This window comes from Cordyceps fumosorosea (assembly GCF_001636725.1).
Source record: "Cordyceps fumosorosea ARSEF 2679 chromosome Unknown scaffold_1, whole genome shotgun sequence".
In the NCBI taxonomy this organism is placed as follows: domain Eukaryota; kingdom Fungi; phylum Ascomycota; class Sordariomycetes; order Hypocreales; family Cordycipitaceae; genus Cordyceps; species Cordyceps fumosorosea.
In genome coordinates this window covers 1,058,525-1,075,568 of record NW_017387301.1, presented here as the reverse complement: position 1 = coordinate 1,075,568, position 17,044 = coordinate 1,058,525, and the positions used below count along the sequence as shown (strand labels likewise).

General features: G+C 52.0%; 5 protein-coding genes across 5 annotated transcripts; 2 read left to right on the top strand and 3 right to left on the bottom strand.

Annotated features, from left to right (window-relative positions):
* Positions 1–663: 663 nt before the first annotated feature.
* On the bottom strand, positions 664–1,376 carry ISF_00356 (hypothetical protein; the record flags this gene model as incomplete). The annotated part of the gene is made up of 4 exons (XM_018843963.1): positions 664–812; positions 868–1,001; positions 1,055–1,142; positions 1,205–1,376. The coding sequence occupies 4 exons, from the start codon at positions 1,374–1,376 to the stop codon at positions 664–666; spliced, it is 543 nt and encodes a 180-aa protein (XP_018708413.1).
* Positions 1,377–2,058: 682 nt separating this feature from the next.
* ISF_00355 (DNA repair protein (XPGC)/ Rad) lies at positions 2,059–4,474 on the top strand (the record flags this gene model as incomplete). The annotated part of the gene is made up of 3 exons (XM_018843962.1): positions 2,059–2,071; positions 2,128–2,275; positions 2,326–4,474. 3 exons carry the CDS (start codon positions 2,059–2,061, stop codon positions 4,472–4,474), a joined length of 2,310 nt encoding a protein of 769 aa, XP_018708412.1.
* A 1,033-nt stretch (positions 4,475–5,507) lies between these two features.
* On the bottom strand, positions 5,508–9,084 carry ISF_00354 (RING finger protein; the record flags this gene model as incomplete). The annotated part of the gene is made up of 7 exons (XM_018843961.1): positions 5,508–5,578; positions 5,631–7,067; positions 7,129–7,529; positions 7,936–7,969; positions 8,415–8,583; positions 8,643–8,688; positions 8,774–9,084. 7 exons carry the CDS (start codon positions 9,082–9,084, stop codon positions 5,508–5,510), a joined length of 2,469 nt encoding a protein of 822 aa, XP_018708411.1.
* A 3,129-nt stretch (positions 9,085–12,213) lies between these two features.
* ISF_00353 (Rho GTPase activation protein) lies at positions 12,214–14,635 on the top strand (the record flags this gene model as incomplete). The annotated part of the gene is made up of 4 exons (XM_018843960.1): positions 12,214–12,468; positions 12,530–12,778; positions 12,827–14,420; positions 14,475–14,635. The coding sequence occupies 4 exons, from the start codon at positions 12,214–12,216 to the stop codon at positions 14,633–14,635; spliced, it is 2,259 nt and encodes a 752-aa protein (XP_018708410.1).
* A 1,133-nt stretch (positions 14,636–15,768) lies between these two features.
* On the bottom strand, positions 15,769–16,799 carry ISF_00352 (Histone deposition protein Asf1; the record flags this gene model as incomplete). Its single annotated transcript, XM_018843959.1, has 4 exons — positions 15,769–16,174; positions 16,231–16,539; positions 16,596–16,635; positions 16,691–16,799. 4 exons carry the CDS (start codon positions 16,797–16,799, stop codon positions 15,769–15,771), a joined length of 864 nt encoding a protein of 287 aa, XP_018708409.1.
* Between the last annotated feature and the right edge of the window lie 245 nt (positions 16,800–17,044).

Here is a 17,044-nt window from a genome sequence, read left to right as displayed (position 1 = left end):
ATACCCTCTAAGCCTCAATTGGAGGCGCTGCTGGTTCGCTCGCTCGATCGAGTGGTTTCGTGCAAAGTGCAGCTTGTGTCGTCCTTTTTCGAAATGCGGCCCCACTCACAGATTTCGGAAGCACTTGGAATCGGCGTTCTCTCCCAACTATTTGTAGATTTCAGTCGTTTTCTCTTTTTACAATTTCGGCCATTCCTCGTACTTTGAAAAAATTAACATGTTGCACAACGCAGTACTACGTTATACAATTGATAGTGAGTGAGGTTAGTGGTTGAATCCGGCGACAGTTCGCTGGCTGGACCTGGCCGTACTAAATTTTTATGACGATGGTAAGGTTTTTACGGCTCATCTCGAACCTCCTTTTCCTATCGAATGATTGAGATTTGGGGATCAAGTTTTATTACAACGACACACGAATTAACAATGCGCACTAGCTTTGGTAGTAGGGAAACCAGGTGGCTTTATCGTGAAGGTGAAATCTGCAGGGTATAGTCGTTATTCCGGTTTATCCTAGTTTTAAGTATGTAGCCAACCAACGTCAACCTCGATATCTGTCGAATACTGATCATGCTGCGGGAAACATTGCGTCCCGTGCAAGGTTGACTTTGTAACGAGGCCGATGGAATCATCTACGTGAGTTTCTTCCATAGATAACAAGTGACATTACATGATTCCCTTGGAGGGAAAGTCGCCATTGCTCACTTTGCCTGCTTTCGACACCTTGGACCAAGAAATGGTGGCAATATATGCCCATGAGCCTTCGTATCCGAGAAGCTTTTTGCCGTTTTCCTCGTCTAAAACGTTGGGGATTACTCAAGGCAAGTTAGAACAGCCACGTGCAGTCCAAAGGAGAGCTGGGATACGTACAGAAGCCTTTTTCGTACTCATCTTCTAGAGTATCAATTTTTCTCTTGAGCAGGTCTTCACGCGTGCTGGCGGGTCGGCCTGGGCGCCGTGCCTTTTTTATTGCATCAAGCTCTTCGTCATATTGGTGAACGAAACTGGACAGATTGGTTAATGGATGCGATGGCGTTGTGAGAGACGGTGTGTATACTTGTGAATGAGGCTTTGCACCTCCGGAAGCTCTAGTTGGGATACATCCTTTTCCTTGAGCTGGCTGTAAAAGTACTCAATTCGGTCAACTGCATAGGCATTCAGTGTTGGAGCAAGTTTTGTGACCTTGAGGTGGTGGTCAAGGTCTTACCGATTGGCTCTTCCTTTTTGGCTCTGGCGTTGGCAAGCTTTTCCAGTCGAAGATCACGGGCGTGCGCCATACGCAGACGCTTGGAGTCGCGCGATTTGGCGTGCAGAGCGTTTACTTCGCCGCCGCGCTTCTTGGAGATTTGCTTCCGTGTCTTGTGCAGTGAGGTGGGCATTTTGGTTGTCGTATGGATGTGAGGGATGAAGTTGTCTTGATACCTGGATAATTCTAGTTATCTAAAACCACCATTTCAGTGTGGACTCGACGTCTGAGGTACGTACCAACCAGTCAGTGCTTTGGCAGTACCCAAGGTACCTGTAGGTAGCTACCTGTGGTGGTAATGTCTTACTATGTACGTTAGTACCAAGACAGTTAGGTTACTTTTTAGGTACTTACTGTGGCATGTCGGCCCCTGGCGCGACAAAAGAGACCTCTCAACGCGATCCGGCCAGTCCCACTGCCGTACCCCGGCCCGCTTCCCTCACGCCTCGCTTGTCGCGTTACCAAACAGCATTGCTGAACTTATCCCATTTCTATTCCAGACTGACCTTCTTTCTTGTCAACTTGTCTTGATCTGTTTTCATAGGCCATGTCGGCTGCATCCCGTGCTTTGCTCTTTGCTTCAATTCGACTTTGAGATTCCCTCGCAGGCTGTACTCACAACCTGTTTGTTTACACCGCTACCGATCGTTCGACAAGCACCACCGCCGTTCACCACCTGCTTGGCCAAGGCGTCGTAAACGACGACAGTGGCTTTACCGCCACCTCGGGACAAAGTCCTGACGACATCGCACCGATCAGTCTCCAGCCTCAGTCAGCAACTCGTCAGGAGACGCCGTCTGCCCTGACGCAACAGCATGGGTGTATCTGGTATGTTGCCGTGAGGCTACTTTGGTCCGACCAAGAGAATGCTAACTACTATGCAGGTCTACTACCCCTTCTGAAATCGATACAGAAACCTACCGAATTAAAGAAATGCGACGGTCAGACACTCGGCGTTGACGCGTATGGCTGGCTTCATCGAGCAGCATTTTGCTGCGCCGTTGAGCTAGGCCAGGGCAAGCCCACAACCAAGTATGAGCCTGGGCGCCTACCCGTCAATCTAATTGCTAACACTTCCCGAGATATGTCACAGCTGCTATGCATCGCGTTCGCATGCTGCTCCATTTTGGCGTCAAGCCCTATATGGTCTTTGACGGCGACTACCTCCCAAGCAAGGCCGCTACCGAACTCTCACGTGCCAAGAATCGCGAGGAAAAGAAGAAGCTGGCTGATGATCTCATGAAAGCTGGCAAGCCCGGCCAAGCCGCTCAAGAGTTCCAAAAATGTGTCGACGTTACCCCGGAAATGGCAGCGACTCTTATCCAAGAGCTTAAAAAGATGGACATCCCGTGCATCGTTGCCCCTTACGAGGCCGACGCCCAGCTGGTCTACCTCGAAAAGCAGGGTCTTATCGATGGCATTCTATCCGACGACTCTGATTTACTAGTTTTTGGGGCAAAGCGCCTGCTCACCAAGCTTGACAAGTATGGCAATTGCATCGAGATCAAACGGCGTGACTTTGCCGCTTGTCGAGAGGTCTCCCTGACTGGTTGGTCCGATACCGAATTCCGCAGAATGGCCATCATGAGTGGCTGCGATTACTTGAACGGTCTCCCCGGCGTTGGTCTGAAGACGGCGTACAGATTAATGCGTAAATCAAAATCGCCCGAACGCGTCGTTCGCATGCTGCAATTCGATGGCAAGCGCGTCTCCGAAAACTACCTGACACAATTCTACCAAGCGGAGCTCACATTCCTGCACCAGTGGGTGTTCTGCCCAACGCAGAAGACCCTGGTTCACTTGACAGAGCTGGACGGCTCACGCACAGCCGCCGAGATGCCTTTTATCGGCGCATTTGTCGAACCCGACCTTGCTCGTGGAATTGCCACTGGTGATGTCAATCCTATCACGAAGGAACGATTTACTCTACATCTTACGCCTTCCAAGCGAAAATTGGGACAGACCAAGTCGTATTCTGCCGCACCTGTGGCTACGCAACCGCCTCGGAAGCCAATCACATCATTCTTCAAGACACCAAGCCGGAGGCCCATGGGCGAGATGGATCCCAACTGCTTCTCCGTGGACGCTGAGCGTGTCGCACAACTAACTGAGGGTGGGCTGGTACCTCGTGTCTTTCCCTTGCCAAGACCATATATCGAAGCTAACCGAGAATCGTCAAACCGAATCAACCGGCCCTACACGCCGCAAAGGATATCGCCCCGTTTAAACCGCCGGCGCACTGACACACTCGGAAATCTGGTTTATCAGACAGCCAGTAGCCCTCTCTTTACGCGCCCCAAGGAATCTAACTTGGGCGGCACCGTGCGATCCGAACCGCAACGCCGTCCGCAGAAGAAGCTTCGTCTCTGTGATGAAACTGAGCCTATCGACACATCCCCCAAGACAAGCAGATTCTTTTCTGCAGAGACGCCGTCTGCTGCTGTAAAAAAAGCTGTACCAGCAAAAACGGAAGGCTATCTCTTCTCCGACGACTCTGTCGAAGACGCCCTCAAGGACCTGCCTGACATTGACAGTTGGGAGCCTCGCGCCCGGAATAGCCACAAGAAAATGCTTGTATTTGAGGATGACCGCCCGGATATGCCGTCGCAATCTACCTCGTACGAGGCGAGCAGTTTGACAGAGCCATCCACGTCGCAAACGTCCCAGCCAGAAAAAGTCGATACGTCCGGCTCTTCCATGGAGCCGCCCTCCATGCCGCCGCCGAAGCAGGGCATGGCCACCTCCCAGCAGACCAAGACTCCAGCGTGCACATCTCTCAGCAGGTTTTCCTACACCTCAACGTCGTCATCCTCGCGAACTCTATCCACGCCTGCGTCCGGCATGTCGGCCCAGTCCTCCATCTTCAGCAGCCTGTCCACACCGTCCACTACTGCTTCGAGCGTTGGCTCTATGCGCATGACGCCTCTGCAGCGTCTCGGGGCCCGGGCTGCTGATCCCCTCTTCTCCCCCAACGCGGCCGTGACTCGGCGCCGCGCTGTTGACAATGGCAACCTTTCCGCGACTCCGGGCAAAGAGCTGGCCCCCAGGGACCCGACGCTCGTGCCGCTGCCCAAGGTCGACGTTAGCGAGGTGGAGGCGCTGCACGCACCCTGCGGAAGTGGTGGAAGCGAAGACCAGCTCGTCCCCGATAGCGACGGCGAAGACGATGAAGAATTCATTAAGCTCCCACCCGGAAAGAGGTTCAATCCTTTGCAGTTTACATTCCGGTGAGAAAAAAAGTCCTGGTCGGATTTATTCATACGTATATATATACATTCACAGCAAAAGCATTCGAGGCGTCTTCTTTAGATTTTTTTACTTTCTTGGAGCAGTATTGGCGTTGGCAGGCATTTTTCTTGTTTCATTCATGGAGTCGGACCTGGTGGTGGTCGTGTGTTTATCTTGTTTTGGCATCTGCCCTTCACAGAATGGCCCTTTCTGGACGAAGTCCAGAATTTTAGATTTTATTTTTATTTATCACTTTGGTATCAGTAACCCTTTTGGTAGCGTGCACGTAATATACGCTCAAATCTATTGATCAAAGCCGCAGTAGAATGTCGCGGAAGATGGGACTGGACCACGTTCTCTGCGGAGACAGATGTTGTATTCTTCAAAAGAAAAAGTCATAACATGCTAACCGGGCGAATAAAGCTACAAGTAGGGCACAAGGTAAGTATCAATCATGACCAAAACTCCAGTCTCCGGGCCATTGCCCTTTGCCTATGATGAAAAATGCATGTCCGGCTCGCCAAACAAGTCGTCTATGGATGATGCTAGCATGTTTGTGACGAAAAAGAACAAAAAAAAAAACAATCGCTGATGAACGTGTTCCGCCGTCTGAAGCCCATTGTCGTATATAGGTTATCGGTGCGTTTGTGAGGTGGTGAGTGCCCTCACACATAAGCGCTGCGGTCTGCTAGTAAACGCAAATCAAATACATCGCTTTCTAATCATAAATCTTCCAATATTAACTTCGGTCTTCTGCTTGCTTTCATAGGGGAGGTACGGCCGACGAGCCCTCCCCGCAGAAGGCATCCCGCTGCTGTTCAAAGTTAAACTTGACCACGCGCCTGATGCTCCGCCTCAAGAAGACGGATCAAAACAACAGCTCTCGGTAGCTCGGGGGCTCAAAAGGCAACCCTTGTTCTCTTCGGGGGCGCTGAATCTCCTGCCATAGTTCGAAGGGGCGACCGAAAGAAGGGCGTTCGCCAATTTGGCCCTCAGAACTGTTGGGAAGGACACCTGGAGCTACTGTGGTACTATCCTAGTGGCGCGCCGAAGGAGCGGTGAGGACTGAGCTCGGTGCCGTCAATTCCGAATTGAAAGACCATTTGCCTAAGATGATGTTAACATGCTTCCGTTTTACGCAGGGGCAGGGAAGACTTACCTCGAGCTAAGTTATCTGCAGTGTCCTCGAGTAATATTATCCGCCTCTTGCTGCAGTACGAAGTCTTGTCCATGATGTCAACCTTGAGCTTCGGGTCCGAAAGTTCACTGATCGGCTTTTCAAACATTTCGGACAAGTTTTCAACGGCCATTTCTAAATCTTTTTGGTTGTCCTCAAAAATTTCCGTCAAGTTTGTCTTGGTGAGGTAAAAAGCAAAGGCATACGTCCACTTCAGAGTCTGGCGGCATGTTTGGAGTGCTTGTGACGCGGCGTTAAGATATTGAACTTCAATCCAAGACATGCCCGAGCTGGTTTGCAGCTGCACCATCTTCTTCTCAGTCTTGCTAGCGATGTCCTTGTCCAACCGTGCTGACTGCTCGTGGTTGGCGTAACGATTGTAGTAATGCAGGTACCGAGCCAGAGAGGTACGTGACTTAGTTTGCGCATCTCTCGCCTCATGCCCACTCTTTTCCTCATATCTGTTACAATTGTACCATGATGTGCCATGCTCAGACCAGAGACCCATGCACATCCAGCAGAACTCATAGCGGCATTTGCGACAGGTCATGTGGTTGCAGCCGCCATTCTTTTCGATGGTTGATTGACACTTGGGGCATTCCTTCGTATTGGCGCTTATCCAATTCGCCGTCTCGGAGTCGTCAGCACACTTTTTGAGCCATTTCCTGACCAAATCGCACGGGGCTGGTTGGTGATCAGGGTTTGGGCAACCAAAGCAGAAGCGATAGCCGCAACTGCACTGGACTGTTGGCACAATCCTTTCAAGATCCTTTTTCTTGACACCGCATTCGACCGCGTTTGGACAATCTGGCGCAGGACACCACTTAAAGATATCCTTATCCTCGACATATGTGCGGTTAAGAAGCTCGTGGTATCGACCAGTAAGATCGGAGGTGACGAGCAAGTCTAGGGATCGTGAATCGAGAATTCGTCCGCAGCCGTCAGACGGGCACTGAATCCTGGCGGCCTCGCCCTCCTCACGAATCTTTTGGGTCAGGTACTGGCGGTAGCAGTCGACACAGTAACGATGGCCACACTTCATGGCAAAGGTCTCGAGCCCTTGCTCGTCTTCGCAGCAAATATCGCAGGCGAACCCAGGTACAGCCTCGAGCTTGGGAAGATCGTTGGTGTTGCTGCTCAGACCGGCCGCTTCCAAGACCTTCTCCGGACGATCCATGTAGTCTTCGAGTAAACGTTCCTTATTCCAGCGAAAGTGGCGAAGAAGTATCGCAGCATCTTCCTTTCCCATATCAAGAATCATGTTGACTTCGGCAATCATGTCGTCCTGCTGCTTCTGAATATCGGCCGGCTCGTACACCTTGAATGGGACAACGTGCCCCTGGTTCTTCCTTTTATCAAGCTCCTTCGGGGAGAGGCCAAAGTCGGGATCGGGCTCGTCAAAATCTTCCTCGTCGAAGTCTGCAGCACGGTGTTGTTAGTTTCATTGTGGTGAGGGAGGGACCAGGCCAAGGGAGCTTACCGGCCTCGGAGAGATCATCCGCACTATCCTGCAGCATCTCGACATCGCTCGAAAGCTGCGACATGAAATCCTCGTCCGAATCCATGCCGTGGGTTGTAATGGGAGTCGGAGGTGCAATTTGGGGCTCGACTGCTGAGACGACGTGTCTCTTGTTGGGAGAGTCGTGCGGGATCGTCGTCTCAGCGGCCTTTCGTTTCCGCGTGGAGGGGGGAATGGTGGCGGCTAGGTCAGAAGCGCAGAGAGTGGGAGATGCGAAAAGAGCGACCGCCAAGCCAGATAAGATGAATGTGGCTCTATCCGTTCTAACACGCGAGGCGGCCGAATTCCGCTGGAGACGGCGAGTCGAGGTGCAGAAGGAGCACAACAGCGAAGTGGGGAGGTGAGGGAGAGAGCGGACGAGGCTAAGCAATCAGCGATCGTGGTCACACTCGCTCTGAGATGGGCTCGTGGTAGATTAAGGTGACTGCAATGGAAAAACAGAGGCGGTTTATGTTCTCAAGCAAAGCCAGAAGCGTTCATGGATCAAACGTTTGAGAGTGAGGCTGGCTGCGGTTCGTTTTTAAGTTGACGTGACGGATTATCCTCGGCGGCTGAGTCATGCCACTAAGAAGATTGTTGCCTCTCAGGAGGCCGATGATGCCACTGCCCACTGCTCTTTGAAGCGCCTGCCTATTGCGGGGTTCGCCACACTGGAGGTGCCTAACCTGCAAACTAACCTCACAGAGACACCGCAGCGGCACCTTATAACTGATGGGTACCTACTAACGACCTAATGATATCCTTATGGTAGGTACTAATAATACATACTTCATGCCCGATAAAAGATCACCGGCCTCACCATCTCCATGTATTCACAAAGTTCATATTAAACTGTAAACAGCTGCAGTTCCCATGGTCCATTTTCTGGGTCTGGTAGCGCAAATGAAAAGCCCGTCACATGCACATGTCAGCTGTCGCCTATCATTGGGTTGGACGTCCGTCAAGCGATGAAACATGCAAATAGTGGACGATTATCCGCGCGGCCGTTTTCGTGGCCGAGAGATGAATGCCTCACAGTCCGCACGACATACATTGCTTACATTACTCCCCCGTCTCGGTCACGTCCTCAACGCCGTCCAAGGCACCAATTTGTCTACAGACATTCAACCCCTCGCCCCCTGGCTAAACTGCAGCCGTCTTGGACGCACATAGTAGTTTTAGCTTATTGAAGCACCTTTTCAGCCATGGTGACTATTTATTACACGCGTTAGCAGCAATCATCATAAAGAGTTGAATACTCGGCTTACCATCGGCAGCAGTGGCATCAGCCTCGAGGTGCACCTTGGCCACCTTGCCGTTCTCAATCTTGAGAGCGAAGCGCTGGCTGCGGGTACCACCGAGGACGGCGGCAGCACCGTCAAAGCCCATGTCAAGGGCCTTCGTGAAGGCGGCGGTAGGATCAGCGACCCAGCGGATCTGTGTGCCTCACGTCAAAACCAGCGTACTTCTTTGTCCACGGGGGCTGTGTGACTTACAGAGGTCTGACTGGCAGGGTCAAGCTGCTCGGCCCAAGCCTTCATGCTAGTGCACAGAAGAAAAACATCAATGAGCATTTCCGCACTTGTTTACCACACTAATGAACGCCACTGCGCATTATCAAACATACACAAACGGGTCGTTGACGGATAGCACAAAGACCTTGCCCGCATCCTTGAGCTTAGGGCTGTTAATGTACGAGGGGATGTGCTTGCTGGAGCAGGTGCCGGTGAAGGCGCCGGGCACGCCGATGATGTAGCCGTCGCCCGATTTGAACTCGTCGGCCAGGCTGATCTTGGCGGCGGCCGAGTTCTCGAAAAGCCCGTCCGTCTCGGGGAGCTCGTCGCCGGCGCGGATCTGAACGCGACGCGTGGAGTGGAAAGCGCGGGCGGCGGCGGGGCGCGCAAGGGCGACAGCGCGGAAAGGAGTGCGGAAGGCCATTTTAATTGATTGCGGGGTTGCGAATCGCTGGCTGTTGGGGATGTTGATGAGAGAGTGAAGATGCTGGAGGATATGTTAATGTTAGGGGGCGGGCGAGTGAGATTATTATTAGAGCTACGGTTCGGCCCCCACAAACCTTGGATGCTTGCTGGCAGCTTTCAAGTCGCACAAGGAAAATTGTTGAACTTCCTTGGTTGCCGTGATTGTAAAAAATACCGAAGCCACTCCGCTCTGTCATTGTGAATTGAACTAGGCCGTAAAGTCACTGTCGGACTTCTCACGGCGTGGTCCAGAAGGAACCTGCACCTTTACCAAGTAGGTCCAAGGACAACATCGATCACTTGCATCGGGAAGATAGCTCGGTCCAAGGTGCGCAAGTCATTAAGACCAATGATACATATGGCAATTCAGAACTGTCGCTTCTATCAAGCAGTCCCTCCCGCCCTTCTCTCTATGTAATTGGCTGATAGTGGTGGAGGTTGCCGACGATAAGAGTCCCAAATGCGACCTAGCAAAACGTCGACACAGCATGGGCCGGGCAGAATAGAGTGTCTATATGTAATGTCAAATATGAATGTAGTGTTACTTGGTGTTTTGCCTCCGTTCCAGGTATCAAAATCGGTCCGACAATGGGTCAAGCTGCATCCGTGCTGCTCACGGCTGGACGAACTCGCCTACGGTTGCTTCAAACAATCGCCTCTGCGCAACATAGAGGCATGACATGAAGACGCGTGCTGCTTATTAATGCAATCTGCAGGTAGAACATAATCGCGAAGGGTGCTTTACAAAGTGCATAATGGAGACTGATTCATTGTCGCGAGACAGCCTTCCAAGCAAGCGGACGATGTGACACTATGCCGCCGGTAGTGGTTTCAACGGGTAAAGAACCTCGCTCGGTTCGTCGCTACCCAAGTTTTTCGGTTACTCGACGCACCAGCTTTGCAACTCGCTGTGTATTTATGGCTCAGGGGCGCCGTGGTTGCGTTGCGCGATGAAACGAGGCGGCACTGAGGCCCCCAAACGCGAAGGAACACCCGTCGCGTGCGACTTGGTGTGTTCCTGTTTTGGAAGATGAGAACAGCCTGGGAACTAGACCAAGCGCATGTGTCAGGTCCCTATTGGCATTGATGGGTGTCAAGGTCTAGGTCATCAGTTTGACGGCAAAAGGCTTGCGAACAGTCGAGATTCATGGGGGCCAGCTATACAAAGTGTTCGCAGGTAATTTGGAACAGCAGCGCAACGAAAAACTGCGCAATATTTCCTTGCTTGAAAATGGTCAGTAGTTGTAGGGAAGGAACCGATATTGTACTATTATAGAATCCATAGCGATGCCAATTCGGACATACTGGCGTAATGAGTAGGGGCTTGATGGAGCCAGAGTTTGTGTATCAGATGGTCATCGAAAGGGCGCCAGCAATGAGATGAGACATGCGGAAAAGGTGGATCGGGCAGCTAACAACGGCGCTGTGAGATGTGTGCTCAGACAAGAAGAGTCCCGAGTATTTCAATGACATTGACAATGGGAGAACGCTGATGCAGACGAGATGCAGTGGGAGGTGTACATATGGAGTGCTGTGGTGCTGATGATGATGTAAATGCCCAGCCACGAGCTCGTGTCCGTCAGGTGGAGGCGGCCAGCCTGTTGGGCGGGGGCATCGGCAGTGCAAGAATTGCTGGTGCCACTGCCTACCTATCGAGACGCCTGCCTATGCATGTAGGTAGATGCCTGCTGAGGAATGCACGATGAGATGGCAATGCAAGAAAATGAAAAAGCCGCATTGCACGTCACTCGCTGCACATGCGCTGGCTCGAGAGGCTTTGGTGATGGCGTTAGGTAGGTACATGGTTGGTACGATGCATGGGCGGGCAGTTGGTGAGCCATAGCCGGTTGCTCCCAGTTGTGGCTGGGACAAACGAGATTCGCGGTTCGACTTACGAGGTCATGAGCCACGAGTCCAGGGATTCAAAGATTGACATGGACGAACAGGCTGGCGTGTACCTAATATTACTACCTTCGTGACGACTGTACAGTGTTTGCCGACGTGGTATGAATGGCGTTGAGAAGGTACCTTTATACCTCCAAAACAACTGCCTTGGTACATTGTGGAGCACACATCGGGGTACCTAGATTAGTAGAACCCGACCCGGTTATTACCTAAGGAGGTACGGCGGCAGCCAGGAACGAACCAACTGCCAGGCCTTTGTGGCACTGATTCTGATTGAATTGAAGGGCACCCGCTCCGTCCCACGCCACCACCTGCGCTCTCCCTGGTCTAACCTACTCAGGGTTCTAGTATCACCTAAGTAGTTACTTGGGTTACTGCAGGATAGTTGGTACGAAATTAGTACCTGGGCTTATACAATAGGTCGAAATCAAGACTCCTCCCCGCCAAAAGACCCCGTCTCGTTTCTCTGCGCGCTCTGCCTTCTACCTTCTGCCCCCCCTTCTCCCAACTTCATCGCCAACACGACTAACTTACCTACTACGGTATCAACCTCTTCGGCCTCAACAGTCGCCCTCGTCTCCGAAGCCACCCGCCACACTCGTCTCCCTGGCAGCTCTCAACTCTGCGGCAGCCGCGGTTCTCGACCGTGCACGCCATCGTTCACAGAGCCCCGTTTTCCAGTCACGACTCACAGATACAAGTTGCAAGTATCCGTACCAGCGACCGACCGACCCTTCGCGCCAGACCACGCAAGCCCAACGTTCAGCGTCATCGCGGCATTGTGCGCCAACCGCTCATCCGTTGTTCCACACTCCTAACGTCTTTTCAATCCCGAACTGCTCAAATTTCAGCCCAAGTCATCTGCGCCACTCCCTGCGAACACTTCACAACTCGCCGCCCTCGTCCTCTACCGTCGCTCACCCTTTTTTCTTTTACTTCGCTCCGTCCATCCAGTTTCTATCGTGCCGACTCAAAAGATACTCGCCACCAACGTGTTATCCGTCGGTGACGCCCTGTGCTGAATTTTCTGCCCGCTATACTGAGCGTCACTCTGCCTTGACCACCAACGCCTAGTCACGAGTCAAAGCCCGTCCCCGACTCTTTGCCCACCATGCTTCAGACACCATCAAGGGCGTCTACTGCTTCCTCCTCCTCCTTTCAACCCCTCTCCCGACAAAACACAATGTCCTCCTACGATGGTGCGCGCTCGGCGCGCCAGTCCAAGCGCTACTCCATGTCCGCTCTCTACATGTCCATGTCGGCCAACGAGGGCGAGATGCAGATTGAAGATGACCTGGCCAAGGCGCAAAAAATCCTGCGTGACCTCAAGTCCAACATATCGTCCCAGTCCAAGAAGAACTTCGTTCTCGAAAAGGACGTCCGCTACCTCGACTCGCGCATTGCCCTGCTGATCCAAAACCGCATGGCTCTGGAAGAGGTAAGCATCTCCCTTGACCTGAATGACGTCCAACATCAAATCGTCGCTGACCACCATCTAGCAAAATGAAGTTGCCAGCCACCTCGAAGACGCAACCGACATGCAGGAAGGTTTCTTCCCAAACGACGATAAGACGCAGAAATACGGGAACCTCTTATTTCTCCTGCAATCCGAGCCCCGCCACATCGCTCACCTCTGTCGTCTCGTCTCCATGGCTGAGATTGATTCCCTCCTCCAGACAGTCATGTTTACCATCTACGGAAACCAGTATGAATCAAGAGAAGAGCACCTTCTACTTACCATGTTCCAGGTATGCTCCCATTCGACTCCATGTACCACCAAGCGCTAACCCTACCAGTCCGTCCTTACCTACCAATTTGATAATACCCCCGACTACTCTTCCCTGCTCCGCGCCAATACACCAGTCTCTCGAATGATGACAACTTATACCCGGCGTGGGCCTGGCCAGAGTTTCCTGCGCACCGTGCTCGCTGATAGAATCAACGATCTCATCATCTTGCAGGATCTTGACCTCGAAATCAATCCGCTCAAGGTCTATGAACGCATGCTGGAGCAGATTGAAGAAGAGACTGGCTCTCTACCCGCATCTCTTCCCCGTGGCATCACTGCCGAGCAAGCCGCCGACAACGCTCAGGTTCAGGCTATCATCCAGCCAAGACTTTCCATGCTGACTGAGATTGCCAACAACTTCCTCAACACCATTATCGAGGGGCTTGAAGAAGCTCCATACGGTATTCGCTGGATTTGCAAGCAAATTCGCAGTTTGACTAAGCGCAAGTACCCGGACGCCAACGACCAAGTCATCTGCACCCTGATCGGCGGCTTCTTCTTTCTGCGCTTCATCAACCCAGCAATTGTCACACCGAAGTCCTACATGCTCATTGACGGCACCCCCGCTGAGAAACCCCGACGCACACTGACCTTGGTCGCCAAAATGCTCCAGAACTTGGCCAACAAGCCGTCATACGCGAAAGAGCCGTACATGGCCAAACTCCAACCCTTCATCGAACAAAACAAGGACCGCATCAACAGGTTTATGCTTGATTTATGCGAGGTCAGCGACTTCTACGAGAGCTTGGAAATGGACAATTACGTCGCTCTCTCCAAAAAGGATCTGCAGCTCGACATAACATTGAACGAAATCTACGCGATGCATGCCCTTATCGAGAAGCACACAGCTGAGATATGCCGTGATGAGTCGTCCCATCTGTCTATCATCATGACCGAGCTGGGCCCTGCTCCTGCCCAGGTACCTCGCAAGGAAAACCGCGTTATCAATCTCCCCCTCTTCAGCCGCTGGGAGACTGCCATCGATGACCTGACGGCGGCCCTCGATATTACACAGGAGGAAGTGTTCTTTATGGAAGCCAAGTCCATCTTTGTGCAGATTATGCGCTCTTTTCCCCAAAGCAGCGCTGTGTCCAAGCGTCCCTTGCGCTTAGAGCGAGTCGCTGATGCTGCTGCCACCAGCCGCAACGACGCAGTTATGGTCCGAAAGGGTATTCGAGCTATGGAACTTCTTTCCCAGCTCCAGGATATGGGTGTCATTGACAAGAGTGACCAGTTCGGTCTGCTCCGTGACGAAGTCGAACAAGAGCTTCATCACCTCGGCTCGCTCAAGGAAGGTGTACTGAACGAAACCAAGAAGCTGGATGAGGTCTACAAGACGATCCGTGATCATAACACGTATCTCGTTGGACAGCTCGAGACCTACAAGAGCTATCTCCATAACGTCAGATCACAAAGTGAGGGTACCAAGAGAAAGCAGCAGAAACAGCAGGTTCTTGGCCCTTACAAATTTACGCACCAGCAACTGGAAAAGGAGGGCGTGATTCAGAAGAGCAATGTTCCGGATAACAGACGGGCTAACATTTACTTTAATTTCACCTCCCCTCTCCCAGGCACGTTTGTTATATCTCTACACTACAAGGGTGAGTCCCATTATTCCGCTGTTCGTTGCACTGCTTTGACTGACCTTGAGATAGGACGTAATCGTGGTCTTCTCGAACTGGACCTGAAGCTCGATGACCTGCTTGAAATGCAAAAGGACAATCAAGAGGAGCTTGACCTGGAATACGTACAATTCAGCGTCCCTAAAGTGCTTGCACTGCTGAACAAGCGTTTTGCACGCAAGAAGGGCTGGTAAATCCTACCCACGATCAATCAATCACATGTTGAGGATACTTTTTTTCGGCGTTGGGGAGCACATGATACCACTTGACGCCGGCTCATTATGTTTATTGATGGACCGACGCCGAGATTTTGTTTGCTTTTCTGCGCAAGGCCGTGCAACCGAAGCGCGGTACTTTTGAACTCGAGTTCTTAATATTCGGCTGTTTACATATCGACACTGGCTGTCGGTGCGTGGACCGCTTTCGTCCAAGCATACATGCTTGGGCCCTTGACCCGGTACGACTCGAAGGTGGGCAGAGCCACGAAACGTTGCACAAAGAATAGTGCAGACACTGAAGACACATACGCAATCACTACACGCCCGGCTGGTCTGCGAGTAGGGAGGGTGTTTCTTTGGATACGTGATTCCACACCACACGGCGTACGGTCACTGCCCATATGATGATGACGAGTGGCGGATGCGATCAGTACCATGTGTTTCTTTTTCTTGGGGGACAACGGGTTTTATTTCACGATGCTTTGCCGTTTCTTCTTCTTTTTCTGTTTGTTCTGAAGATGTATCTGGTGTATCGACTCTGCACTTCTATGTTCCTGTCTTGTATCTCTTTTTGTCTTGCTATATAGCTTTTATTTTGTCCGTTGAAATGATCTACAACATGGCGTGTACGATAAGCAACGCAGAGAAAATCTATGCCCGGGATGTCCTTTTAATTCTTCAATGACTAGATATCCATCATACTTTGCAAAGTGGGATCGCCTGTTGCTAGCCACCCCGTTGACGTCTGTAGAGTGCACTTATCAGGCATCTCAAGATATGGGCACCTGTAACAGGCTGTCTCCTTTCCGGCTTCCTTAGCTTCGACGTCAACTCATGCATTATTTTCACGAGGCGCATGTTGTAGCAGCCAGATTCATAAACAAATGAAAATAGTCTAATCAAAAGTTGCTGAGTCTGGTCGTTTTGTAGTATACTTCCGTTTTTAAAGTACCCCCCGGCATACCTATATCATAGCCCCTATATGGTAACGGCAGCTTCGTTACCTCCCTAGACAACGCCATCGTAAAAGCAAGTGTGGGCGGCGGCCTGCTCATTTGCAGCAGTATCATTACGCCTGCCATGGAATTAACACACGCCATTCATCTCGTTTAGGAAGCAGTGCTCACAGGCTTAGCACTAGCCGCATGACCAGACATTTCGGCATCCACATCCATAGCAGGATCTCCATGCTCCTCAGCCTCTCCCTCACCCTCGCCATCAACAACTTCCTCCTCGAGCTCGTCCTCACTCTCGCCCTCTAGGTCAACGCTGCCGTCCTCCGAAGCAGCATCCTCATCGTCTTCGGCGGGGCTCACGGCTTCTTGGTCGCCATCTCCCATCTCTATATCCTCACCCGGAGCGGCAACAACCTTCTCGCTGCCTTCGGCTTCGGCTTCAGCCTCAACTTCGGCCTCCTCGGCGGCCTCTTCAGCGCCATATTCCTCCTCGTCGGCTACGAGGTCAGCCTCGGGCTGTTCCGGAGGAAACTCAGCAGGAGCAGAGGCCTCCGAGTCCCTAAAATCCTATTAACACATGTCTCGTATTTCATACAAAAGAGCTAGATCGCGTACCACTTGATGGCGAACCGAGTCACCCTGGGCTTCTCAGCCAGCACATTGCGCTTCACGCGCTCGATTATGGGCTTCGCGGGGGGCTCAGCAATGAGCTCCGGCGAATCGTATTCGTTATTGACATAGTACCCGACACGGACAAACTCCCGGCCATCGTAGGCGCAAGTCAGGAGCACGACGGTGACACCAATGATATCCGCGTCGGGGATTCGTGACGTATCGGGCGCGTCAGCCTCGAAGATGAACTTGTTTACGCCAATAGGAACTGGGCCGACGAGGAGTGAATCGAGCTCTTGGTCATATTGGTCACTGGAAATTGCGGCGTTAGTCTAGGAAGTCGCGAGTAGCGAGAAACGGCGACATACGATTGAGCAGATCCGACATAGGTCAGCTTCCACTCGAGATCTGTCAAAATACGTGAGAATTTGCGGAACCAAGCGTCAGGGTCGCGGAAACACACCCTTCTCAAGCTGCTCAAGGCATTCAAAGGTAATCTCAAACTCGTACTTGTCGGTGATCTTGGCCGGGTTGTTAACAACCTTGACACCGAGGAGCGATACGACAGACATGCTGGGCAAGGGACTGAAGATGAGAAATTCGCAACCGATAGAGGATGATTCGTGGTGTGTCGGCGGGAGGGATGCGGAGTGTATGTTTCGGTGAGGTCAGTCGTCAAGTTAGGCGGGGGATAGTGCTAGGCGAGAACGGTGTGCGGGCGTGGTGCAGGTTGCGAAATCTGAGAAGAAGAGAAAAGCAGAAGTCGGGGGGGGGCGGGAGGAAGGAAGGGGGTCGTCGATTATAGGAACTGCAGCTC